Source organism: Bombina bombina, chromosome 6, assembly GCF_027579735.1.
Source record: "Bombina bombina isolate aBomBom1 chromosome 6, aBomBom1.pri, whole genome shotgun sequence".
NCBI lineage: Eukaryota > Metazoa > Chordata > Amphibia > Anura > Bombinatoridae > Bombina > Bombina bombina.
Window position 1 is genome coordinate 250085703 of NC_069504.1, and position 27572 is coordinate 250113274.

At 39.4% G+C, this 27572-nt stretch overlaps 1 protein-coding gene across 1 annotated transcript in view; it reads right to left on the reverse strand.

The window, feature by feature from the left end:
* Positions 1 to 27572, reverse strand: part of TPH2 (tryptophan hydroxylase 2) — a 688548-nt gene that overhangs the window by 79932 nt on the left and 581044 nt on the right. Inside the window, exon 10 of the mRNA XM_053716778.1 lies at positions 14964 to 15059. Coding sequence (XP_053572753.1) covers positions 14964 to 15059 — 96 coding nt within the window. The remainder of the gene's footprint in view (positions 1 to 14963; positions 15060 to 27572) is intronic.

A 27572-nucleotide genomic window follows, 5' to 3' on the forward strand; every position in this document is an offset into this window, starting at 1 on the left:
TTCGCCAGCATAGTGAGGGCCTAAAAATTCATAGGCAGACCGTATATTTGTCTTTGTACGCTGACGACCTTCTCTTATATGTCTCCAACCCGCATACTAACATACCTAAACTATTACACATTTTAGACAAATTCAGTGCTGTTTGATACAAAATCAACATAGATAAATCCGAACTAACATGGTTAAGTAACCCCAAAAAAGCCCAACTGCAGGGCACTGACTTGAAAGTGACTACAGGAACCTTCACATATTTAGGGATTCACCTACACATCGACACAAGTAAATTGTATCACCTACATATAGGTAAAACTCTAACCCTTATTCAGAATCAGGTGAAAGGCTGGAGAAACTTGCCATTATCTCTCACGGGTAGAATTCAACTTTTAAAAATGATTATTTTACCGAAATTTCTTTATCCCCTTCAGATGCTCCCTCTCTTGTTGACAAAGCGAGACCTAAATACCCTTACAACCCTGTTCGGTAAATTTGTCTGGCAATATAGGAAAACGAAAATTAATAGGCTCCATCTAACAATGCCAGTCAACTCTGGTGGACTCGGCCTTCCCAATCTTAGGTGGTATAACTGGGCATCCTTGACCAAAGTAGTTGTGGGGTGGTTGACCCAATCAGATTATTTCTCTCCCTCAGTGGAGTGTGAGCTTTTGGCACCCATACACCTGGCTTTCCTGCCGCACACATCACTGTCCACTCTCCCTGCACACATAAAACAAAACATACTATTCAGAGACCCATTGAGGGCTTTTAGCAAATACCTGCCGCTCCAAGGCAACTCTAATTTTATCCCAGGATATACTACAGCTGTCTTTAAATATTGGGAACGCCAGGGACTGACCATGGTAGCGCAGCTGATTAACCCTATGACACATCAGGTGCTTCCCTTCTCTGACCTTCAAGCACAGTACACCCTCCCTGCCACGCACAGATTTGCTTATTTCCAAAGTCGGCACTATGTACAAAACCTCCTGACTGAGGGATTAGCTTCACTGTACATAATTAAGATTGTCACTCTCTGCAGCCTAGCCTCTCATGGAAAACACTCCATCACCCCTATCTATAAGCTAATAGTTACATATCATGAGTCACAAACAATGCAGGATATTATTACTAAATGGCAAGGACAGAGGATCCCTGAGGTCACACAATAACACATCACACATAGTATATCAGCAGTCAGAGCAGCCACTCTGTCTTCGGGTTTGCGAGAAACGCAAATAAAATTTCTACACCAAGCGTACATAACACCTAGAATCCAATCCAAATGGGTTCAGGACGCAGTAAACGAATGCTCTAAGTGCTCGGCCCCTACCCCGGATTTGGTATACCTGGTCTGGGATTGCCCTAAGATGCAGAGGTTTTGGGGCAAGGTCAGATTCTGGTTGTCAAAAATACTCACAACTGACAAAGCATTAACTGCAACTAACATACTCTTCTTTCAGGACATTTCCCTACCTCTTAACCACCAAAAAATCTTTAATATAGTAGTATTAATGGCCAGGAAACTAATTCTACAATACTGGGCCAAGAATAGGGAACCCCCTTTCAAAAAAACTAACTCACGCACTATACCAACAGTTTCTGACAGAACATGCAGACACACAAAGTAATCGTGACGCTAGAATTAAGTCATTCATAAACAAGTGGGACCCATACATACTGTACTTGCCGAGGGGCCTAAGGGAAAAATTATTACGCCCCTTTCAACATTCTGTGTTCATGCTTAATGAAAACTTACATAGGCGCTGGTGCATACCGGAATCTGACTCTGATTCCTAACTGACCATGGCTGACTTACTAGAGGGACCATTAACTAAACGAGGAGAACTGAGAACTGAGACTACAGCCATCCGCCGAAGAAGATGCATGAACATAATGACATTCATATAGCGAAGGTACTTATATTGTTTTATGTTAACTATTGGCATTACTGCATCTAATTATATAATTGATCAATGTCTCTTTATACTGCCGACTTACATGGAGGGCCTGAACATGCACAAACACATTTGGCGCAAGACGAAATTTACATTAGTGTTAATGAAAAACTCATTATTGTGCTGACAGTGCCTCAGAGTAAATTTGTATGGCACTACAACGTTCCTAGCCTTGTTGATGCTGGTTGCCATTATTTATTTGTTGTTTTGTTGTTTGGTTTGGTTTATTTAAATGTTTTAAGAATATATGATGCTTGGCTGCTTCACATGGCTTAAGAATGGACTTTATGGACTCGAAACATACTCAACCACATTGAGAAGACTATACTATACACTGTTACCTATAATATGCCTTATGATGATTGTTATTGTGTAATGCTATATGGTGCTGTTCAAGATCCCCTAAGAAAAACTTCAAAAATAAAGTTATTTAAAAAAAACAAAAAACCTTGAGATTTATTGTAAAATAAAATGTTTGAGTTTATATAGGAAAAAAACTTTGCAATATACTTTATGACTTTTTTGTCCCCGTTCAGTAACATATCAGGCTAACCCTGCTACATATACATATATATATATATCCCCAATTAGCTTCAGCAGAGATGATTAGATTAGAATTGCAAAACAATGGAGAGTTTGATAACGTAACAACTGCGGCAAGCCTTCTCTACTCCAATGAAAAGCCTGCATTTGGCTCCTCTGAAAAAGGCAAGTTGTGGGTGCTGTTAAAAACAATTGCAGCAAACAAAAACAGAATTTATGTTTACCTGATAAATTACTTTCTCCAACGGTGTGTCCGGTCCACGGCGTCATCCTTACTTGTGGGATATTCTCTTCCCCAACAGGAAATGGCAAAGAGCCCAGCAAAGCTGGTCACATGATCCCTCCTAGGCTCCGCCTACCCCAGTCATTCGACCGACGTTAAGGAGGAATATTTGCATAGGAGAAACCATATGATACCGTGGTGACTGTAGTTAAAGAAAATAAATTATCAGACCTGATTAAAAAACCAGGGCGGGCCCTGGACCGGACACACCGTTGGAGAAAGTAATTTATCAGGTAAACATAAATTCTGTTTTCTCCAACATAGGTGTGTCCGGTCCACGGCGTCATCCTTACTTGTGGGAACCAATACCAAAGCTTTAGGACACGGATGATGGGAGGGAGCAAATCAGGTCACCTAGATGGAAGGCACCACGGCTTGCAAAACCTTTCTCCCAAAAATAGCCTCAGAAGAAGCAAAAGTATCAAACTTGTAAAATTTGGTAAAAGTGTGCAGTGAAGACCAAGTCGCTGCCCTACATATCTGATCAACAGAAGCCTCGTTCTTGAAGGCCCATGTGGAAGCCACAGCCCTAGTGGAATGAGCTGTGATTCTTTCGGGAGGCTGCCGTCCGGCAGTCTCGTAAGCCAATCTGATGATGCTTTTAATCCAAAAAGAGAGAGAGGTAGAAGTTGCTTTTTGACCTCTCCTTTTACCGGAATAAACAACAAACAAGGAAGATGTTTGTCTAAAATCCTTTGTAGCATCTAAATAGAATTTTAGAGCGCGAACAACATCCAAATTGTGCAACAAACGTTCCTTCTTCGAAACTGGTTTCGGACACAGAGAAGGTACGATAATCTCCTGGTTAATGTTTTTGTTAGAAACAACTTTTGGAAGAAAACCAGGTTTAGTACGTAAAACCACCTTATCTGCATGGAACACCAGATAAGGAGGAGAACACTGCAGAGCAGATAATTCTGAAACTCTTCTAGCAGAAGAAATTGCAACCAAAAACAAAACTTTCCAAGATAATAACTTAATATCAACGGAATGTAAGGGTTCAAACGGAACCCCCTGAAGAACTGAAAGAACTAAGTTGAGACTCCAAGGAGGAGTCAAAGGTTTGTAAACAGGCTTGATTCTAACCAGAGCCTGAACAAAGGCTTGAACATCTGGCACAGCTGCCAGCTTTTTGTGAAGTAACACAGACAAGGCAGAAATCTGTCCCTTCAGGGAACTTGCAGATAATCCTTTTTCCAATCCTTCTTGAAGGAAGGATAGAATCTTAGGAATCTTAACCTTGTCCCAAGGGAATCCTTTAGATTCACACCAACAGATATATTTTTTCCAAATTTTGTGGTAAATCTTTCTAGTTACAGGCTTTCTGGCCTGAACAAGAGTATCGATAACAGAATCTGAGAACCCTCGCTTCGATAAGATCAAGCGTTCAATCTCCAAGCAGTCAGCTGGAGTGAGACCAGATTCGGATGTTCGAACGGACCTTGAACAAGAAGATCTCGTCTCAAAGGTAGCTTCCATGGTGGAGCCGATGACATATTCACCAGATCTGCATACCAAGTCCTGCGTGGCCACGCAGGAGCTATCAAGATCACCGACGCCCTCTCCTGATTGATCCTGGCTACCAGCCTGGGGATGAGAGGAAACGGCGGGAATACATAAGCTAGTTTGAAGGTCCAAGGTGCTACTAGTGCATCCACTAGAGCCGCCTTGGGATCCCTGGATCTGGACCCGTAGCAAGGAACTTTGAAGTTCTGACGAGAGGCCATCAGATCCATGTCTGGAATGCCCCACAGTTGAGTGACTTGGGCAAAGATTTCCGGATGGAGTTCCCACTCCCCCGGATGCAATGTCTGACGACTCAGAAAATCCGCTTCCCAATTTTCCACTCCTGGGATGTGGATAGCAGACAGGTGGCAGGAGTGAGACTCCGCCCATAGAATGATTCTGGTCACTTCTTCCATCGCCAGGGAACTCCTTGTTCCCCCCTGATGGTTGATGTACGCAACAGTTGTCATGTTGTCTGATTGAAACCGTATGAACTTGGCCCTCGCTAGCTGAGGCCAAGCCTTGAGAGCATTGAATATCGCTCTCAGTTCCAGAATATTTATCGGTAGAAGAGATTCTTCCCGAGACCAAAGACCCTGAGCTTTCAGGGATCCCCAGACCGCGCCCCAGCCCATCAGACTGGCGTCGGTCGTGACAATGACCCACTCTGGTCTGCGGAAGGTCATCCCTTGTGACAGGTTGTCCAGGGACAGCCACCAACGGAGTGAGTCTCTGGTCCTCTGATTTACTTGTATCCTCGGAGACAAGTTTGTATAGTCCCCATTCCACTGACTGAGCATGCACAGTTGTAATGGTCTTAGATGAATGCGCGCAAAAGGAACTATGTCCATTGCCGCTACCATCAAACCTATCACTTCCATGCACTGCGCTATGGAAGGAAGAGGAACGGAATGAAGTATCCGACAAGAGTCTAGAAGTTTTGTTTTTCTGGCCTCTGTCAGAAAAATCCTCATTTCTAAGGAGTCTATTATTGTCCCCAAGAAGGGAACCCTTGTTGACGGAGATAGAGAACTCTTTTCCACGTTCACTTTCCATCCGTGAGATCTGAGAAAGGCCAGGACGATGTCCGTGTGAGCCTTTGCTTGAGTAAGGGACGACGCTTGAATCAGAATGTCGTCCAAGTAAGGAACTACAGCAATGCCCCTTGGTCTTAGCACAGCTAGAAGGGACCCTAGTACCTTTGTGAAAATCCTTGGAGCAGTGGCTAATCCGAAAGGAAGCGCCACGAACTGGTAATGCTTGTCCAGGAATGCGAACCTTAGGAACCGATGATGTTCCTTGTGGATAGGAATATGTAGATACGCATCCTTTAAATCCACCGTGGTCATGAATTGACCTTCCTGGATGGAAGGAAGAATTGTTCGAATGGTTTCCATTTTGAACGATGGAACCTTGAGAAACTTGTTTAAGATCTTGAGATCTAAGATTGGTCTGAACGTTCCCTCTTTTTTGGGAACTATGAACAGATTGGAGTAGAACCCCATCCCTTGTTCTCCTAATGGAACAGGATGAATCACTCCCATTTTTAACAGGTCTTCTACACAACGTAAGAATGCCTGTCTTTTTATGTGGTCTGAAGACAACTGAGACCTGTGGAACCTCCCCCTTGGGGGAGGCCCCTTGAATTCCAGAAGATAACCTTGGGAGACTATTTCTAGCGCCCAAGGATCCAGAACATCTCTTGCCCAAGCCCGAGCGAAGAGAGAGAGTCTGCCCCCCACCAGATCCGGTCCCGGATCGGGGGCCAACATTTCATGCTGTCTTGGTAGCAGTGGCAGGTTTCTTGGCCTGCTTTCCCTTGTTCCAGCCTTGCATTGGTCTCCAAGCTGGCTTGGCTTGAGAAGTATTACCCTCTTGCTTAGAGGACGTAGCACTTTGGGCTGGTCCGTTTCTACGAAAGGGACGAAAATTAGGTTTATTTTTGGCCTTGAAAGGCCGATCCTGAGGAAGGGCGTGGCCCTTACCCCCAGTGATATCAGAGATAATCTCTTTCAAGTCAGGGCCAAACAGCGTTTTCCCCTTGAAAGGAATGTTAAGTAGCTTGTTCTTGGAAGACGCATCAGCTGACCAAGATTTCAACCAAAGCGCTCTGCGCGCCACAATAGCAAACCCAGAATTCTTAGCCGCTAACCTAGCCAATTGCAAAGTGGCGTCTAGGGTGAAAGAATTAGCCAATTTGAGAGCATTGATTCTGTCCATAATCTCCTCATAAGGAGGAGAATCACTATCGACCGCCTTTACCAGCTCATCGAACCAGAAACACGCGGCTGTAGCGACAGGGACAATGCATGAAATTGGTTGTAGAAGGTAACCCTGCTGAACAAACATCTTTTTAAGTAAACCTTCTAATTTTTTATCCATAGGATCTTTGAAAGCACAACTATCTTCTATGGGTATAGTGGTGCGTTTGTTTAAAGTGGAAACCGCTCCCTCGACCTTGGGGACTGTCTGCCATAAGTCCTTTCTGGGGTCGACCATAGGAAACAATTTTTTAAATATGGGGGGAGGGACGAAAGGAATACCGGGCCTTTCCCATTCTTTATTTACAATGTCCGCCACCCGCTTGGGTATAGGAAAAGCTTCTGGGAGCCCCGGGACCTCTAGGAACTTGTCCATTTTACATAGTTTCTCTGGGATGACCAACTTGTCACAATCATCCAGAGTGGATAATACCTCCTTAAGCAGAATGCGGAGATGTTCCAACTTAAATTTAAACGTAATCACATCAGGTTCAGCTTGTTGAGAAATGTTCCCTGAATCAGTAATTTCTCCCTCAGACAAAACCTCCCTGGCCCCATCAGTGTTTAGGGGCCCTTCAGAACCATTATTATCAGCGTCGTCATGCTCTTCAGTATCTAAAACAGAGCAGTCGCGCTTACGCTGATAAGTGTGCATTTTGGCTAAAATGTTTTTGACAGAATTATCCATTACAGCCGTTAATTGTTGCATAGTAAGGAGTATTGGCGCGCTAGATGTACTAGGGGCCTCCTGAGTGGGCAAGACTCGTGTAGACGAAGGAGGGAATGATGCAGTACCATGCTTACTCCCCTCACTTGAGGAATCATCTTGGGCATCATTGTCATTGTCACATAAATCACATTTATTTAAATGAGAAGGAATTCTGGCTTCCCCACATTCAGAACACAGTCTATCTGGTAGTTCAGACATGTTAAACAGGCATAAACTTGATAACAAAGTACAAAAAACGTTTTAAAATAAAACCGTTACTGTCACTTTAAATTTTAAACTGAACACACTTTATTACTGCAATTGCGAAAAAATATGAAGGAATTGTTCAAAATTCACCAAAATTTCACCACAGTGTCTTAAAGCCTTAAAAGTATTGCACACCAAATTTGGAAGCTTTAACCCTTAAAATAACGGAACCGGAGCCGTTTTTAACTTTAACCCCTTTACAGTCCCTGGTATCTGCTTTGCTGAGACCCAACCAAGCCCAAAGGGGAATACGATACCAAATGACGCCTTCAGAAAGTCTTTTCTATGTATCAGAGCTCCTCACACATGCGACTGCATGTCATGCCTCTCAAAAACAAGTGCGCAACACCGGCGCGAAAATGAGGCTCTGCCTATGATTTGGGAAAGCCCCTAAAGAGAAAGGTGTCTAAAAAAGTGCCTGCCGATATAATCTTATCAAAATACCCAGATTAAATGATTCCTCAAGGCTAAATATGTGTTAATAATGAATCGATTTAGCCCAGAAAAAGTCTACAGTCTTAATAAGCCCTTGTGAAGCCCTTATTTACAATCTTAATAAACATGGCTTACCGGATCCCATAGGGAAAATGACAGCTTCCAGCATTACATCGTCTTGTTAGAATGTGTCATACCTCAAGCAGCAAGAGACTGCTCACTGTTCCCCCAACCGAAGTTAATTCCTCTCAACAGTCCTGTGTGGAACAGCCATGGATTTTAGTAACGGTTGCTAAAATCATTTTCCTCATACAAACAGAAATCTTCATCTCTTTTCTGTTTCTGAGTAAATAGTACATACCAGCACTATTTTAACCCCTTAACGACCGAGGACGTGCAGGGTACGTCCTCAGAAAAAAGGCAGTTAATGCCTGAGGACGTACCCTGCACGTCCTCGGTGTGGAAAGCAGCTGGAAGCGATCCTGCTCGCTTCCAGCTGCTTTCCGGTTATTGCAGTGATGCCTCGATATGGAGGCATCCTGCAATAACCTTAAATGGCCATCCGGTGCAGAGAGAGCCACTCTGTGGCCCTCTCTGCACCGGACATCGGTGGCCGGTAACGTTGGTGGGTGGGAGCTGACTTGGGAGGCGGGTGGGCGGCCATCGATGGGCCGGGTAATGTAGAGGGGGGCGGGATCGGGGGCGGGGGCGATGGGGGCGCGCACAGGCGCGCGCGTGCACGCCGGGCGGCGGGCGGGCGCGTGCACGGGGCGGGAGCGGGTGGGAACCGCTACACTACAGAAAAGTTTCAGTGTAAAGCTTTTAATTAAAAAAAAAAAACAACAGTCAAAGGTATCTAGGAGGGGGTGGGGGTTTGTTCTTTGGTGGGTAGGGGAGCTACACTACAGAAAATGGGGAAAAAAATGAAAAAGCAACTGTTTTTTTTTATAAACTGGGTACTGGCAGACAGCTGCCAGTACCCAAGATGGCGGCCATTAAGGCAGAGGGGGAGGGTTAGACAGCTGTTTGGTGGGGGATCAGCCAGGTTGGGGGCTAAGGGGGGCTCCTACACAGCAGCATATGTAAATATGCTTTAAAAAAAAAACCAAAAAGCCTAAATATATATTTTATTTTAGTACTGGCAGAGTTGCTGCCAGTACTTAAGATGGCGGGGACAATTGTGGGGTGGGGGAGGGAAGGGAGCTGTTTGGGAGGGATCAGGGGGTCTGATGTGTCAGGTGGGAGGCTGATCTCTACACTAAAGCTAAAATTAACCCTGCAAGCTCCCTACAAACTTCCTAATTAACCCCTTCACTGCTAGCTATAATACACGTGTGATGCGCAGCGGCATTTAGCGGCCTTCTAAGTACCAAAAAGCAACGCCAAAGCCATATATGTCTGCTATTTCTGAACAAAGGGGATCCCAGAGAAGCATTTAGAACAATTTGTGCCATAATTGCACAAGCTGTTTGTAAATGATTTCAGTGAGAAACCTAAAATTGTGAAAAATTTAACTTTTTTTTTAATTTGATCGCAATTGGCGGTGAAATGGTGGCATGAAATATACCAAAATGGGCCTAGATCATTACTTGGGGTTGTCTACTACACTACACTAAAGCTAAAATTACCCCAAAAAGCTCCCTACATGCTCCCTAATTAACCCCTTTACTGCTGGGCATAATACACGTGTGGTGCATAGTGGCATTTAGCATCCTTCTAATTACCAAAAAGCAACACCAAAGCCATATATGTCTGCTATTTCTGAACAAAGGGGATCCCAAAGAAAAATTTACAATCATTTATGCCATAATTGCACAAGCTGTTTGTAAATAATTTCAGTGAGAAACCAAAAGTTTGTGAAAAAATTTGTGAAAAAGTGAACGATTTTTTGAATTTGATCGCATTTGGCGGTGAAATGGTGGCATGAAATATACCAAAATTGGCCTAGATCAATACTTTGGGATGTTTACTAAAAAAAAATATATACATGTCAATAGATATTCAGGGATTCCTGAAAGATATTAGTGTTCTAATGTAACTAGCGCTAATCTTGAAAAAAAAATGGTTTGGAAATAGCAAAGTGCTACTTGTATTTATGGCCCTATAACTTACAAAAAAAGCAAAGAACATGTAAACATTGGGTATTTCTAAACTCAGGACAAAATTTAGAAACTATTTAGCATGGGTGTTTTTTGGTGGTTGCAGATGTATAACAGATTTTGGGGGTCAAAGTTAGAAAAAGTGTGTTTTTTTTCCATTTTTTTCTCATATTTTATAATTTTTTTTAAAGTAAATTATAAGATATGATGAAAATAATGGTATCTTTGGAAAGTCCATTTAATGGCGAGAAAAACGGTATATAATATATGTGGGTACAGTAAATGAGTAAGAGGAAAATTACAGCTAAACACAAACACCGCAAAAATGTAAAAATAGCCTTGGTCCCAAATGGACAGAAAATGGAAAAGTGCTGTGGTCATTAAGGGGTTAAAATAACAAACTCTTGATTGAATAATAAAAACTACAGTTAAACACTAAAAAACTCTAAGCCATCTCCGTGGAGATGTTGCCTGTACAACGGCAAAGAGAATGACTGGGGTAGGCGGAGCCTAGGAGGGATCATGTGACCAGCTTTGCTGGGCTCTTTGCCATTTCCTGTTGGGGAAGAGAATATCCCACAAGTAAGGATGACGCCGTGGACCGGACACACCTATGTTGGAGAAATGATAATGCATTCCAAACATTTTCAAACTTACTCAGCATGTTAGTTTAATACAAGACTGCAGAAACATTGTACAAGTGGTTTTAAATGTCACTTTTTTCCATTACAAAATACTGAACTCTCTCATCTTAATACCCCCCAAAAGACTCCATCATATAAAGTTAAATAAATCTGCATCATAACATTTCTATTTCTAAAATTAATAAAGCCAACTTTTAGTATTATAATAAAACCTTAAAGGGATAGGAAAGTCAAAATTAAACTTGCGTGATTCAGATAGAGCATATACTTTTAAGACACTTTTAAATTCACTTCTATTTTCAAATATTCTACGTTCTCTTAGTATCCCTTGTTAAAAAATGAATACACACATATCATACACTAGTGGGAGCTGCTGCTAATTGGTGCCTGCACACATTTGTCTCTTGTGATTGGCTAAATAGATATTTTCAGCTTCCTGTCAGTAGTGCAATGCTGTTCCTTCAGCAATGGATAACAAGAGAATGAAGAAAATTTGATACTAGAATTAAATTGGAAAGTTGTTTAAAATTGTATGTTCTATCTGGATCATAAAAGAAAATTTTGGGGTTTACTATCCCTTTGTAAGTTTGGATTGGATAGCTGACCTTGTAATATTCCAGACAACCATATATTAAATGTACATGAAACCCAAAATGTTTCTTTCATGATTCAGATATAAATGGAATTTTAAACTACTTTCTCATTTATTTCTATTATCAAATTTTCCTTGTTGTCTTGGTATCTTTTGTTGAAAAGCAGGGATGTAAGCTTAGGAGTATGCACAGTGTCAGGTACACTTTGTGGCAGCAGTTTTGCAAGAATGTTATCTATTCGCAAGAGCACTAGAGGTCAGCTATATTTTCTGCCATGTTGTGCACCAGATGCCTACCTAGGTATCTCTTCAACAACAAAAAACATGGGAACGAAGCAAAATAAATAGCAGAAGTAAATCTTTTTTTAAAGTTGTATGCTCTGCCTGAATCTCAAAATAATTTTTTGGGGGGTTTAATGTCTCTTTAAGAGCTAACAGATTCCTTTTAATAATACAAATTAAAATAGTATTCTTCTAATTCTATGGCTGATTGTATACAAATGCTTTGTAAATATGGATGATTTTCAAGTCTTATTAACATTACCCTGAGAAGTCGACTCGAAAAACCAAGATAAATGAGATTTTGTGGTCCTGAATCAAACAAATGGCGCTTTAATGGATAAGTAATGATTTGTAGTAATGCATTTCCCCTAAGGTTTATGAGACCACTTATGTAAAAAAAAAATAGTGTGACAGATTTCAAATCACTGAACTTCATGGGGGTTTATTTATTAATGACTTATTTTGTTAATTCAAAGTCGCCAAACCCAGCATGCAAAAGCAGGCAATTTAAATTCAAAAAGAAAGTAAAAAAAAAAAGAAAGAAAGAAATGTTACAACCACATAATGTTTATACCTCTGCCGGTTAACTGAAATATAAAAACAGTACAAGAATACCTGAGCTCTCTCAGTCAAATCAAAGACTTTAATCATTTAAATTGATCCATATAATATGTTTTTCTAATATCACTACTTACATTTTACTTACATGGACATAATTAGAAAGTAAAATGCACAGAACGAATAGAAAGGTTTGTATAACACACTTTAATCTAAAAAAAAATGCAGCTGAATAAAATCATGACAAAATTTGTGATAACTTTTCTTGTGCATGTGACATAAAACCCGAGCAAAACCAAGTACTGTATGCACGTGCACAAGCCCTGTTTGGGTATACTAGAGGACCCATGCAAACTAGAAAAGTAATCACCAAAGAGTTTGCAAAAATGGTTCTAGTTAAAGTGACATTAAACTTAATGTTTAACTCCCCATAAAGAGCTAGATTACAAGTGAAGTGCTATTTATCGCTCCCGCTCGTGTGTTAACTCCGCTAGAAGTAAGCTTTTTACACATGTCGGGTAGCGTGCATATTGCAATTTTAAAAGTAAAAAGTTTTTGCACAAAAAGCCGAAGATAGAGTATTGCGACACATTAACATATTCCCCCATAGACTTCAATGGAGCACAAAAATGTGGAAAAAAACTAACACTAACAACTCGCACAAACCCGATCACATGGAGGTGGATCGCTGATGTTTTGGGGATGTGTGAAATACAAAGGCACAGGAAATTTGGTCAGAATTGATGGCAAGATAAATGCAGTATGTTATCAAAAAATACTGGAGGAAAATTTGCATTCATCAGCCTGGAAGCTGCACATGGGATGTACTTGGACATTCCAACATGACAATTATCCAAAACACAAGGCCAAGTCGACCTGTCATTGGCTACAGCAGAATAAAGTGAAAGTTCTGGAGTGGCCATCTCAGTCTCCTGACCTCAATACCATTGAGCCAATCTGGGGAGATCTCAAATGTGCAGATCATGCAAGACAGCCCAAGAATTTACAGGAACTAGAGGCTTTTTGCCAGGAAGAATGGGCAGCTTTACCATCTGAGAAGATGAGAAGATAAAGAGCCTCATCCACAAATATCACAAAAGACTTCAAGCTGTCATTGATGTTAAAGGGGGCAATACACAGTATTAAGAACTGGGGTATGTAAACTTTTGATCAGGGTCATTTGGGTAGTTTCTGTTGTCATTATGATTTAAAAAGAGTAAACACAGTTGATTGATAATAAATGGCTTCAGCCAAACACTAACCATGAGTGAAAGAAAAGTTTTTGTTCTATCATTCATATTCTCTAAAAAATGGCCAAGAAATCATATATATACACATCTTTGCATGCTTTTTTCTAGCACCTGACACCTCACATCTTTGAGCACTTTTTAAGCTTTTTTTTTTTTTAATTATTTTTCTATTAGATAGTGTTATTGTACTTTTAAATGTATTTTTGATGCTTTTTGTGCAACTTTTTATTCATGCGTAACAGTTAACCAGAGCTCTAAAGTCACACTATCCCAACTTGTGTTAAATGCCACTGGGCCGATCCTCCTGCCTCCTGCCTCCCTCCTTTCCTCCCCTCGCTCCCAGTCGGCACCAACAATGATCATTACAGAGAGTGACAGTGTTACAAAAGGCAATCTGGCTTCATATGGCAAGAAAGCTCAATCTAAGCTGACAATAGACTCCTCTGTGTTGGACTTAGGTACTATGTCAACATAGTACACTGGGTAAGATACTGTGTGACATAGTACCTACGTCCAAATGGCGCAGGTGGGTAAACAACTTTCCAATTAATTTCCATTTTCAAAATGTGTACATTATTTTCATTAGCACACTATCTGAGGCACCAGCTCCTACTGAGCATGTGCAAGAATTCCCAGTATATACATATATGCATTTTGTGATTGACTAATTGCTGTCACATGATGCAGGGCGGAAGAAAATGGAACTTCCTGAAAAAATCTACTACTCATTTGAAATTAAGAGTAAGGGTTTTTGCATTGTCTTTTTTTATACAATATTGATAAAACGGCTGTTTGTTTAGCCGAGAAATGCATTGCATATAGGGGGCTTACACTGATGTCCCTATCACTCACTGCTTTTGTTTTTATTGTGATTTTAATAAACCATTTTTAAACTTGAGCAAAGTGTAAGCACCTTTTGACCCTTTCGCCTATTTAGAGTATCGCACCTGGGTGAGCGGTGGATTCTGCACATGATCCGGTCTGTCTTTTGAACCAGGAGAGGGTGAGCTGATACACCCTAAGATATCAGCTTGTCACTACTAGCACATGTGAGTACCTATTTGGCTACACCATTTTGTATATCTGGATCTGTTTTGGTTGTTCTACACATGAGGTGCCCCTCTGTTTTGTCTTCTGCTTTATAGTAACATCCGGACTTGTCTATGAAGAGGAGAGTGGCCATCAATTTCTAGTTACCTGTGGAGGTCATTTATGACTGTAGAAGGCGATTAGCATTCATCCTGCGCGTGACTTTAGGAATATTTTGGTAACCTGTATGCATTGATACATTTGCATTTATTAGTCACTTTGCTGTGTGCACCTCCTCACCTTGTTTTTTACTGTGTAATATGCAATTCTACAGTATTTAATGGTCATATAATAAATATTCCCAAAAAATAACAGATGACAAACTGCACCCTAATAAAATGAACAGTTATCTCTGAATGTCCGCTATAATTTAATTTGTTAAAAATAACAGTGCTAAAACTGTTTCCATGAACACGGTTCCATTTAACTATACAAATTCAACAATCACAAAATACTTATCCAAGCTATCATGCTTGGGCCCTTACTAATTTACCTTCAGTTCACCAATTGATGAAAGAAGTCCCGCTCCATAGGCTCGGAGCTGTCCATCTTGTTTGCAGAGTCCAAATTCAATTGTAAAAAAGTAACACTAAAAAAAAAAAATGGGCAAATTTATTTACAACTTTATTTGTAAACATTTTCATTCTACCTGTAAAATCATAAAACAATCAACTTATCAGGAGCAAATTATAAATGAACTATTATTGTTAAAAAAATGTATGCAAAAAGTTTGCCAAACTAAAGCACAAAATTATAAATGAATGCAAGACACTAATTAAATTTATGTTCTGAAAGGGTCACTTAGCAGAAGGTTTGACAGAAATTTGTAAACAATACAGAAGGTATTGAGTCAATAGTTATGGCTAGAACTGAACTTCCATCTCTGGTTCCCCCGAGGTAGCAATTACTCGGACACACCCCAAAACTTTTTTCCCACATGTGCCCAGTGTTGTAACTCTTAACTCTACTTAATGGGTCATTCAACTCAAGAAATTTCTATCATGTAAATGAAAGAGAGCTACCTAATGGGACATGAAACCCACAATTTTTGTGTACACTTCTGAGTCTACCTAGGTATGCTATTCACCAAACGATACCAAGAGAACTAATCAAATTTGAGTAAGTAAATAGGAATGTTAAATCTAAAATGAAATTGAATTAAATGTAATGCTCTATCTGAATCATCCATGGAAAAACGTGTTTCATGTCCCTTTTGAAACATATTAAGAAAACATTTGCATGAAAAGGGTTATTGAAAGCTTTTTATTCTGAATTTGAAACTTAAGTGCTCAGCTGGCCCATAGGACAGGAACTCGCTTGCAGTAAAGGAAAACTACCAAAGCTTTATTAAGGGCATTGGCGCTCCAGGTGCATAAGAACATTTTTATCATAACAGGAGCTACATTCCTTTTTTTTAGATGCAATAAGCAACCAAACAAGTTTAAGGTCACTTTAAGTAAGCTGTAAAGCACCAAGGGGCATATGTATCAATGTGCAAGTGGACATGATGCAAAGTAGCGTATCATGTCCGCTGCACATCGTTACACAATGATAAATGAATTTATCATTGCACCAGCAGTTCTTGTGAACTGCTGGTGTAATGCCGCCCCCTGCAGTTTCGCGACCAATCAGCCGCTAGCAGGGGGTGTCAATTAAACCAATTGTATTCAATCGGGTTGATTTCTGTCCGCCCCCTTAGAGCAGGCGGACAAGTTAAGGAGCAGCGGCTTAGTAACATCTGTTTCCGGTTAGCCTGAAGGCTCACCAGAAACAAGGGACATTGAGCTCTATATGGAGCTTGATAAATGTGTCCCCAAGTGATGCTAAATATTATGCTTGTTTAGTTGTAAAGTTTATGAAACCATATATTTCAGAAAATATGTATTGAATTTTAGTGTCGCGTTCAGAGCCAAAAAGGTGCCTACAGATAGCTACCTATGTTGTTCTACAATCAGATTGGCCCTGTTCACCTCAGATGATATAATTAGAACTACATCTCATTTTAAGAGTACAGTAATGTGCTAATCTTGCATGAACTGCACTACAGAGTATATTTATACTACAGAGTATATTACGGTATTTTGTCAGTACATTTCTTTCTATGATTATTGCTGAAATCGGTGCCGATTACACAATGAGGCCCATTTATCAAGCTCCGAATGGAGCTTGAGAGCCTGCTCCATAACCCTGCTCCATAACCCTGTCCTCCTGCTCTTGTGATCTGCTGGTACAATGCTGAATACGGAGAACGTATTGCTCTCCGCATTCAGCGAGGTCTTGCGGACCTGATCCGCACTGTCGGATCAGGTCCGCAAGACCTTTGATAATTCAGCCTCAATGTGTGTTTGTTCCATTGATAAACAGAACTCCTCATCTGTCTAATCATAAGTGGCAAACTATCTAAAGCACCCGAAAGACGCCTATAAAGGAAAGTACACATCTGGAACACGAATACATAAACTAGGGTTATTTAATTATTACATGGTCTAAAAAATAAAACTTGGAATGAAGGACTTTGTGACCTTAATATTTTCAGGTTGGAGGAACAAATGAAATCAGGTGATTAAAAGAAACCATCAAGTACATTAACACATTTAAATAAAACATTTCTTACAAAAGGAGCAACACCAGGGCAGAGTGTCATGAAGCAGGAAGGAAACAAGTTTAGGAGTAACTTGTGATAACACCTCTTTATGGGAAGGAAGGATGGTTGATTAATTTGACATGTCCAGTAGAGGTGGTAAGAACAAATAATGTAACAGAATTCAGGAATGGCTGGAATATGTATAAGACTAACCTAGGAATACATTCAATATACACTTCAGAAAATACTATAGGCAGCATTAGGTGTTTTACACCATAATATGACTGCTGAATAGAATTAGAATTTATCTAGCTTTCTGTCTGTCCGTCTATTTGTTGATCTATTTATCTATCTGTCTATCTATATGTCTATCTCATCAAGGCTGCAGCAAACCTTATGATTTCATGTTGTTTATTAGAAAATCTGACTAAAAGACCTCAATAATATGGGGCCAATTTACCAAAGTGCGAGCGGACATGATACGCCAATCAGGAATTTTCCTATGTATATAACCCTTTTGCAGGCGTTAATTACACAGCTAGACAAGCAAACAGAAAGTTGCATACTTAAATTACCATGCAAGACATAGTGGACTCAAATAAAACTATGCTCTATAATACTAATTTTGGGACAAATAAAATGTGTCTTCCAAGACAGTTAAAAGCCACAACCAAAGTGTGTGTGTGTGTGTGTGTCTATGTGTGTGTGTCTTTGTGTGCATGTTTCAGTGTGGGTGTTAGTGTCTATGTGTGTGTATTTCAGTGTGTGAGTTTGTGTGTGAGTGTGTGTCTATGTGTGTGTGTTTCAGTGTTGTAGTGTGTGGTAGTGTGTGTTAGTGTCTATGTGTGTGTGTTTCAGTGTGGGAGTGTGTGCGTGTCTATGTGTGTGGGTTTCAGTATGTGTGTTTCAGTGTGGGTGGGTGTGTTAGTGTCTATGTTTCAGTGTGGGAGTTTGTGTGTGTCTATGTGTGAGTGTGTGTCTATGTGTGTGTGTTTCAGTGTGGGTGTGTGTGTGTGTTAGTGTCTATGTGTGTGTGTTTCAGTATGGGAGTTTGTGTGTGAGTGTGTGTCTATGTGTGTGTGTTTCAGTGTGGGTGTGTGTGTGTGTTAGTGTCTATGTGTGTGTGTTTCAGTATGGGAGTTTGTGTGTGAGTGCGTGTCTATGTGTGTGTGTTTCAGTGTGGTAGTGTGTGTTAGTGTCTATGTGTGTGTGTCTGTGCATATAATTTTACACTTCTTTTGTTTCTGTTTTGTTTTTTACAGACTATCATATTTTAGAGCAGTAGATTTCTTAGCGTGAAGTGGGCCAGGAAAGCGCTAGTGCAAATAAGGGGAGGTGCCGGAATAGTGATACTTTGCACTATCCTGTGGAAACCAGCAACAAGCCGCAGCTGACTTTGGCAAAACATAGAATGCTTTTTTAAGAGCGACAATGACACTTTCCATGCAGTAGGGGAATAAGGCAAAGGGCAGGATGTAGGTAGAAAAAAAGGCATTGAGGTCAAAATCGGAGACTGCATTGCATTTGTTGTCTTGATTAGTAACAAAGTGCAAATTGAAACGTAAGTGAACTACTCTTTTGGTTGAACAGAATCAGCTCTTGAGAGCTGTGTGTGACCTTTCACTGGATCAGATGTAAATTCCCAAAATTAAAACTAAAAATAAATATTACAATTTCCTTTATGGAGAATAAAATAATGTTAGATCTATTATGGGGGGGGCACTGTCTTGTAAATTTTGCAAGAGGGGACGTGCATTGCCTAAGGCTTTGAAATCCCCTGTTTTAGCGCAACAATCTCATTACTGACTGAGCAATATTTTTTTATTCAAAGTGTGATAAAAGTTCATGTAATATAATGTGTCAAAGTGCTCCTTGAATTTCAACAGCTTTTAATATTTCCTAATGTTTCATTTCATTTGTCTGACTGCAGAATTATAAAGATGATTCATTAATAATACTCTGAGAACATTCGCTTAATCAGCTGCGGCAGAAGTTTGATTGTGGTTCTGACTGAAGGCAGAGGCACCTATTATTGTTAATTAATAGAATGTCTGTCCACATCAGTACAAATCGATTTGATTGGTACTGATCACGACTGATTTATTACTGCCTTCTTCAAGGATGATATAATTACTGATGTTGCACACTTTCATATAGCAGACAGACAGCGGTAGCCACAAGTAAACTCAAGTCAGACATGCACATTAAGTGCACTTAAAAACAGTTATTTAGAGTGCGAAAAATATATATATTCAGAAGTGAAATGTTCTTTGGTCAGAATGCTGTCATTATAGCACTACTGGAATTGCTCAGTATGTGACTAAAATTATTATTTTAACATGTCAAGAACTAACAAAAAAGTCTGTCCATGGTTTTCCTTTATCAGTAAATATTTGACAGACTGAAGACACATAGCAAAAATACATACAATTTATTATATTACATAGTGCTGTGATTAGCACTTAGAGCTTGGTGTATCTGTATGTTTATATTTTTTTTTACAGTCTGGCTTTGTAGACAAATTACGCAACTAGCTTTGCTCGTGGGAAAAAGAATAAAAAAAACTGGCCTGAGAACAGTCAAATCTGCAGAAAACTCTGCAAGTGATTAGCCTATTTCACAAAGAAATAGCTAGATTTAAAACATTCAGTCAATGTCATTACTTTTTTTTACAAATTAATTGCAAAATATTTACATAGATTCTCAAGACATTAAAGGAAATGTATGGTTGCTAATATGTTTCTCTAATAAAAAAGCATGAAAATATCAAGGTAATCTGACCTGTTTCTTTAAAAAAAATGTTTTTGAAAAACATGTAATTACCTATTTTACATTTTATCTTTTATAGTGGTTTGTGAGAAGCCAGAGATCTGCAAAAATTGCTTATTTCTTCAAAAATGTAAGAACATATCAATTGTCTTATTTCTGAAATATTGCTGCTTAAATTCCAATGCATGGTATAATAACATTATCATATTTAGGCCTAGATTTGGAGTTTGGTGGTAGCCGTGAAAACCAGCGTTAGAGGCTCCTAACGCTGGTTTTAGGCTACCGCCGGTATTTGGAGTCATTCAAAAAAGGGTCTAACGCTCACTTTTCAGCCCCGACTTTTCCATACCGCAGATCCCCTTACATCAATTGCGTATCCTATCTTTTCAATGGGATCTTTCTAACTCCGGTATTTAGAGTTGTGTCTGAAGTGAGCGTTAGAAATCTAACGACAAAACTCCAGCCGCAGAAAAAAGTCAGTAGTTAAGAGCTTTCTGGGCTAACGCCGGTTCATAAAGCTCTTAACTACTGTACTCTAAAGTACACTAACACCCATAAACTACCTATGTACCCCTAAACTGAGGCCCCCCCACATCGCCGACACTCGATTACATTTTTTTAACCCCTAATCTGCCGACCGCCACCTACGTTATACTTATGTACCCCTTATCTGCTGCCTCTAACACCTCCGACCCCTATATTATATTTATTAACCCCTAACCTGCCCCCAACAACGTCGCAGCCAGCTACCTACAATAATTAACCCCTAATCTGCCGACCGCAAAGAGCCGCCACCTACATTATAGCTATGTACCCCTAATCTGCTGCCCCTAACACCGCCGACCCCTATATTATATTTATTAACCCCTAATCTGCCCCCCTCAACGTCGCCTCCACCTGCCTACACTTATTAACCCCTAATCTGCCGAGCGGACCGCACCGCTACTATAATAAAGTTATTAACCCCTAATCCGCCTCACTAACCCTATAATAAATAGTATTAACCCCTATTCTGCCCTCCCTAACATCGCCGACACCTAACTTCAATTATTAACCCCTAATCTGCCGACTGGAGCTCACCGCTATTCTAATAAATGTATTAACCCCTAAAGCTAAGTCTAACCCTAACCTAAGTTAAATATAATTTTAATCTAACAAAATTAATTAAGTCTTATTAAATAAATTATTCCTATTTAAAGCTAAATACTTACCTGTAAAATAAATCCTAATATAGCTAAAATATAAATTATATTTATATTATAGCTATTTTAGGATTAATATTTATTTTACAGGTAACTTTGTATTTATTTTAACCAGGTGCAATAGCTATTAAATAGTTAAGAACTATTTAATAGCTAAAATAGTTAAAATAATTACAAATTTACCTGTAAAATAAATCCTAACCTAAGTTACAATTAAACCTAACACTACACTATCAATAAATAAATTAAATAAAATACCTATAATTATCTACAATTAAACCTAACACTACACTATCAATAAATAAATTAAATACAATGAAATAAACTAACTAAAGTACAAAAAATAAAAAAGAACTAAGTTACAAAAAATAAAAAAAATATTTACAAACATTAGAAATATATTACAACAATTTTAAACTAATTACACCTACTCTAAGCCCCCTAATAAAATAATAAAGCCCCCCAAAATAAAAAAATGCCCTACCCTATTCTAAATTACTAAAGTTCAAAGCTCTTTTACCTTACCAGCCCTGAACAGGGCCCTTTGCGGGGCATGCCCCAAGAAGTTCAGCTCTTTTGCCTGTAAAAAAAAACATACAATACCCCCCCCCAACATTACAACCCACCACCAACATACCCCTAATCTAACCCAAACCCCCCTTAAATAAACCTAACACTAAGCCCCTGAAGATCTCCCTACCTTGAGTCGTCTTCACCCAGCCGAGCCAAATTCTTCATCCAAGCGGAGCAAGAAGAGGTCCTCCATCCGGTAGAAGTCTTCATCCAAGCGGGGCAGAAGAGGTCTTCCATCCGATTGAAGTCTTCATCCAAGAGGCATCTTCTATCGTCATCCATCCGGAGCGGAGCGGCAGCATCCTGAAGACCTCCGACGCGGAACATCCATCCTGGCCGACGACTGAACGACGAATGACGGTTCCTTTAAATGACATCATCCAAGATGGCGTCCCTCGAATTTCCGATTGGCTGATAGGATTCTATCAGCCAATCGGAATTAAGGTAGGAATATTCTGATTGGCTGATGGAATCAGCCAATCAGAATCAAGTTCAATCTGATTGGCTGATTCAATCAGCCAATCAGATTGAGCTCACATTCTATTGGCTGTTCCGATCAGCCAATAGAATGCAAGCTCAATCAGAATATTCCTACCTTAATTCCGATTGGCTGATAGAATCCTATCAGCCAATCGGAATTCGAGGGACGCCATCTTGGATGACATCATTTAAAGGAACCGTCATTCGTCGTTCAGTCGTCGGCCAGGATGGATGTTCCGCGTCGGAGGTCTTCAGGATGCTGCCGCTCCGCTCCGGATGGATGACGATAGAAGATGCCTTTTGGATGAAGACTTCAATCGGATGGAAGACCTCCTCTGCCCCGCTTGGATGAAGACTTCTACCAGATGGAGGACCTCTTCTTGCTCCGCTTGGATGAAGAATTTGGCTTAGCTGGGTGAAGACGACTCAAGGTAGGGAGATCTTCAGGGGCTTAGTGTTAGGTTTATTTAAGGGGGGTTTGGGTTAGATTAGGGGTATGTGGGTGGTGGGTTGTAATGTTGGGGGGGGGTATTGTATGTGTTTTTTTTACAGGCAAAAGAGCTGAACTTCTTGGGGCATGCCCCGCAAAGGGCCCTGTTCAGGGCTGGTAAGGTAAAAGAGCTTTGAACTTTAGTAATTTAGAATAGGGTAGGGCATTTTTTTATTTTGGGGGCTTTGTTATTTTATTAGGGGGCTTAGAGTAGGTGTAATTAGTTTAAAATTGTTGTAATATATTTCTAATGTTTGTAAATATTTTTTTATTTTTTGTAACTTAGTTCTTTTTTATTTTTTGTACTTTAGTTAGTTTATTTCATTGTATTTATTTGTAGGAATTGTATTTAATTTATTTATTGATAGTGTAGTGTTAGGTTTAATTGTAGATAATTATAGGTATTTTATTTAATTTATTTATTGATAGTGTAGTGTTAGGTTTAATTGTAACTTAGATTAGGATTTATTTTACAGGTAAATTTGTAATTATTTTAACTATTTTAGCTATTAAATAGTTCTTAACTATTTAATAGCTATTGTTCCTGGTTAAAATAAATACAAAGTTACCTGTAAAATAAATATTAATCCTAAAATAGCTATAATATCATTATAATTTATATTGTAGCTATATTAGGATTTATATTACAGGTAAGTATTTAGCTTTAAATAGGAATAATTTATTTAATAAAAGTTAATTAATTTCGTTAGATTAAAATTATATTTAACTTAGGGGGTGTTAGTGTTAGGGTTAGATTGAGCTTTAGGGGTTAATACATTTATTAGAATAGCGTTGAGCTCCAGTCGGCAGATTAGGGGTTAATAATTGAAGTTAGGTGTTGGCGGTGTTAGGGAGGGCAGATTAGGGGTTAATACTATTTATTATAGGGTTAGTGAGGCGGATTAGGGGTTAATAACTTTATAATAATAGCGGTGCAGTCCGCTCGGCAGATTAGGGGTTAATAAGTGTAGGCAGGTGGAGGCAACGTAGTGGGGGGCAGATTAGGGGTTAATAAATATAATATAGGGGTCGGCGGTGTTAGGGGCAGCAGATTAGGGGTACATAGGGATAATGTAAGTAGCGGCGGTTTACGGAGCGGCAGATTAGGGGTTAAAAATAATATACAGGGGTCAGCGATAGCGGGGGCGGCAGATTAGGGGTTAATAAGTGTAAGGTTAGGGGTGTTTAGACTCGGGGTACATGTTAGGGTGTTAGGTGCAGACGTAGGAAGTGTTTCCCCATAGCAAACAATGGGGCTGCGTTAGGAGCTGAACGCGGCTTTTTTGCAGGTGTTAGGTTTTTTTTCAGCTCAAACAGCCCCATTGTTTCCTATGGGGGAATCGTGCACGAGCACGTTTTTGAGGCTGGCCGCGTCCGTAAGCAACTCTGGTATCGAGAGTTGAAGTTGCGTTAAATATGCTCTACGCTCCTTTTTTGGAGCCTAACGCAGCCATTCTGTGGACTCTCAATACCAGAGTTATTTTAAAGGTGCGGCCAGAAAAAAGCCAGCGTTAGATTTGCGGGTCGTTACCGACAAAACTCTAAATCTAGCCGTTAGTTATTAATAATAAATTAAAACCCAGCTTTTTATTTTTAAACTAAAAAAATATATCATCTAGTTTAATTATTATATTGAGATACAGTTTTTTTTACTGGCATTAATGATCCACATTTATATACTGTAATCAAATACTGCCAATCATTTATTACAGGTGTGATTTAGATTTTTTACTTTATTTATTAAATTGTCGACTTTGGGGCTGATTTATCAAGCACCGTATAGAGCTTGATGCCCCTGTTTCCAAATGAGCCTTCAGGCTCGCCGGAAACAGAAGTTATGAAGCAGGGGTCTAAAGACCACTGCTCAATAATTTGTCCGCCTGCTCGGAGGTCGCGGAACAGAAATCAACCCGATCGAATACAGTCGGGTTGATTGACACCCCCTGCAAACGGCTGATTGGCCGCAAATCTGCAGGGGACAGCATTGCACAAGCAGTTCTGGTTAACTGCTGGTGCAATGATAAATACAGACAGCGTATACTGTTGGCATTTATCGTGCGGCGGACATGATACACTATATCGTATTATGTCTGCTCGCACATTAATAAATAGGCCCCCTGAAGTAAACTGTAAAGACGCATTAAAATAAACTCACACACATATATAATAAAAATATATAATTTTAATATTAATAAGAGGGTTTAGAAGGGTTAAATGGGATATGAAATATGGTATTTGACTGAAAAGGGCTCCAATGTGTGTTTGTGTATATATATATATATATATATATATATATATATATATATATATATATATATATATATATATATATATATATATATATATATATGAATCCAAAGGGGAAAGAGAGAAGTATCAGGAATCAAGAATTGATTCTTATAAATGTGAGGGGTTTCAGCACCTAGGGTGTGCTGCATACCTAAAAACCTGTACCGGTACGGTAAGCAAAAAAGAAGCAAGCTTGCAAAAAAGGGGTAGGAGAGGTAGAACGCCAACATAAGTCAGTGTCTGTAGTTGAGTAAATGCCGATGACAACCAACGATATCAATACTGGGCTAGATTATATGGTGTAAACAGAAAGCTGTCAGAATATGTTTTAAATACAACTTCATCAAAGGCATCAATATTAATGCCTCATCACATATAACGGTTTAGGAAATAAGAGAGGCTTACGAGCTGAATCGACACCGTCCTGCTCTCTACAGTGGGAATCTGTATGCAAGAGCCTACACGTCTTTGCAGCTAACTTTTAGCAAATTCCTGCACCTGTGAAAAACCAATCTACTCACCTGCTTACCTGTTTGGATGACACTCGACCTAAAGAAGCCCTCGACCCTGTGGGAAATAGAGGACACTTTTACCTCGTCTACCCGCTGCACTAGTATCAATCAGCTCCAGGGGAGCAAACCATCTGCCGCTACTATAGAAGTTTCCTTGAAACAGGCTGTATATACCACACAGTATCTCTAAAATTAACTATTATATGTGATGAAGCATCAATATTGCTGCCTTTGATAAAGCCGTATTTACAACATACTCCGACAGCTATCTGTTTACACCATATAATCTAGGCCAGTATTGATACCTTTGGTTGTCTTTGGCAGTTACTCAAGTACAGAGACATTGTCAGCCTTTCATACATCCTGATTTAAGTTGCAAATTTGACAAGACTGATTTATGTTGGCTTTCTATCTCTCCTACCACTTTTTTGCAAGCTTGCTTCTTATTTTGCTTACCGAAGCGTTACAGGTTTTAAGGTGTGTAGCACACCCAAGGTGCTTGAAATTTCATTTGCATATATTTCTGTGTTCTGAATAAAACCTATTTCTTTATATTGTACCCGCAGATGCACTCGTCATTTCTGAGTGTTCCAGTCTATACATTTTTTACTTTGGGACAATAAGAATGCTGAAACCCCTCACATTTATCAGAATTTAGTTTTGATTCCTGATATGTCTCTCTTTCCCCTTTGGATTCATATTTAAATTAGAGTGTCTGCACCAGAGCTAGATAGTGTGAAAAAGTGCGCGCAAGAGAGCACCAAACTACTCCAACCCTATAGTTCCTAACGTATAGGGAAAAAAAGATAATATCAGAAAACAATGTGTATGGAGAAGCGCTAAAAAGCTAAAGGTGCGGCAGTGAATCACAAAAACAGATATATTAGTTGGCTATGCCAAAAAATTTAATAAAACAATTTCGATAGAGTACATATATGTAAAGATGTAAAAATCGTAAATAGTATAAAATCACAAAATAAAATAAACTAAGTGCTGTTGCCACTAAGATAAATGAAGTCTCTGAAATGGTGCTGTAATTGATGGTACAGGGGCCCCTCAAACACAAAGGAAGTCTCACCAAGCGAGATCCATATTAGGGTAAGATTAATACGTATTACCTTCCTCCCACGGGTGGTCTAAAGTTCGACCGGCTTGTTAGATAACACCTCCGTGAGGCGCGTATGTGGCTCGTGACATCACCGACTAGGGGCGTTGTCTCCAGGCTAAGATCCTATTGGTCAGGATCGCCGAGCATGAAGTATAGCGGCCGCTATATTGTAGAATTGTAGAATTGAACAGGTCTGCACCAGAGCTATTTGCTGGCAAAGTCCCAGCTGAGCGTTTATTTCTTTATATATATATATTCTAATATTTTTCCTATCACTGATTTAGTGTGCAAAACTTGTGGATATTATAACCTTTCCGTATTCTACACTCAGATGACTTGAACATGATGGAAAAAAAAATTATTTCATCATATACATGTCAGTCGATGTTTCGGCTACACATTTAGCCTTCTTCAGGACAATCTAAAAACATAATATACATGAATCAATTGATGCATATATAAACAATTACATTAAAACAAACTGATTAAACACTGTAACTCATAGTGCTGTTGACAAGAAAACCACTCTAAAACAACCCCAATGGTGAAATATTAAAAGCTGAATCCTGCATCAGTTATACATTGTAAGCATTTAAACTGATACTGCTAGAACATGTTTATAGCATGAAAAAGTATCTAATGTAATTGTCAATAGAGATGGCTGTTGAATGAACTTTGTTACAAAGTATCATATACGTATACACACTATTCAATTTAGAGCAGAATAATTCGGATTTTAGGCATAATAGCCAGTTAACTAGAACTGATATAGAATACTGGTTACTGCCCTGTACCACAAAAGGTCACGGGTCTAAAACAAACCTTAAAGGGACAGTCTACACCAAAATGTTTCTTATTTAAAAAGATAGATAATCCCTTTATTACCCATTCCCCGTTTTTGCATAACCAACACAGTTATATTAATATACTTTTTACCTCTGTGATTTCCTTGTATCTAAGCCTTTGCAGACAGCCTCCTTATCTAAGTGCCTTTGACAGACATGCAGTGTAGTCAATCAGTGAAGACTCCTAAATAACTTCACGGGAGTGAGCACAATGTTATCTATATGACACATGTGAACTAGCACAGTCTAA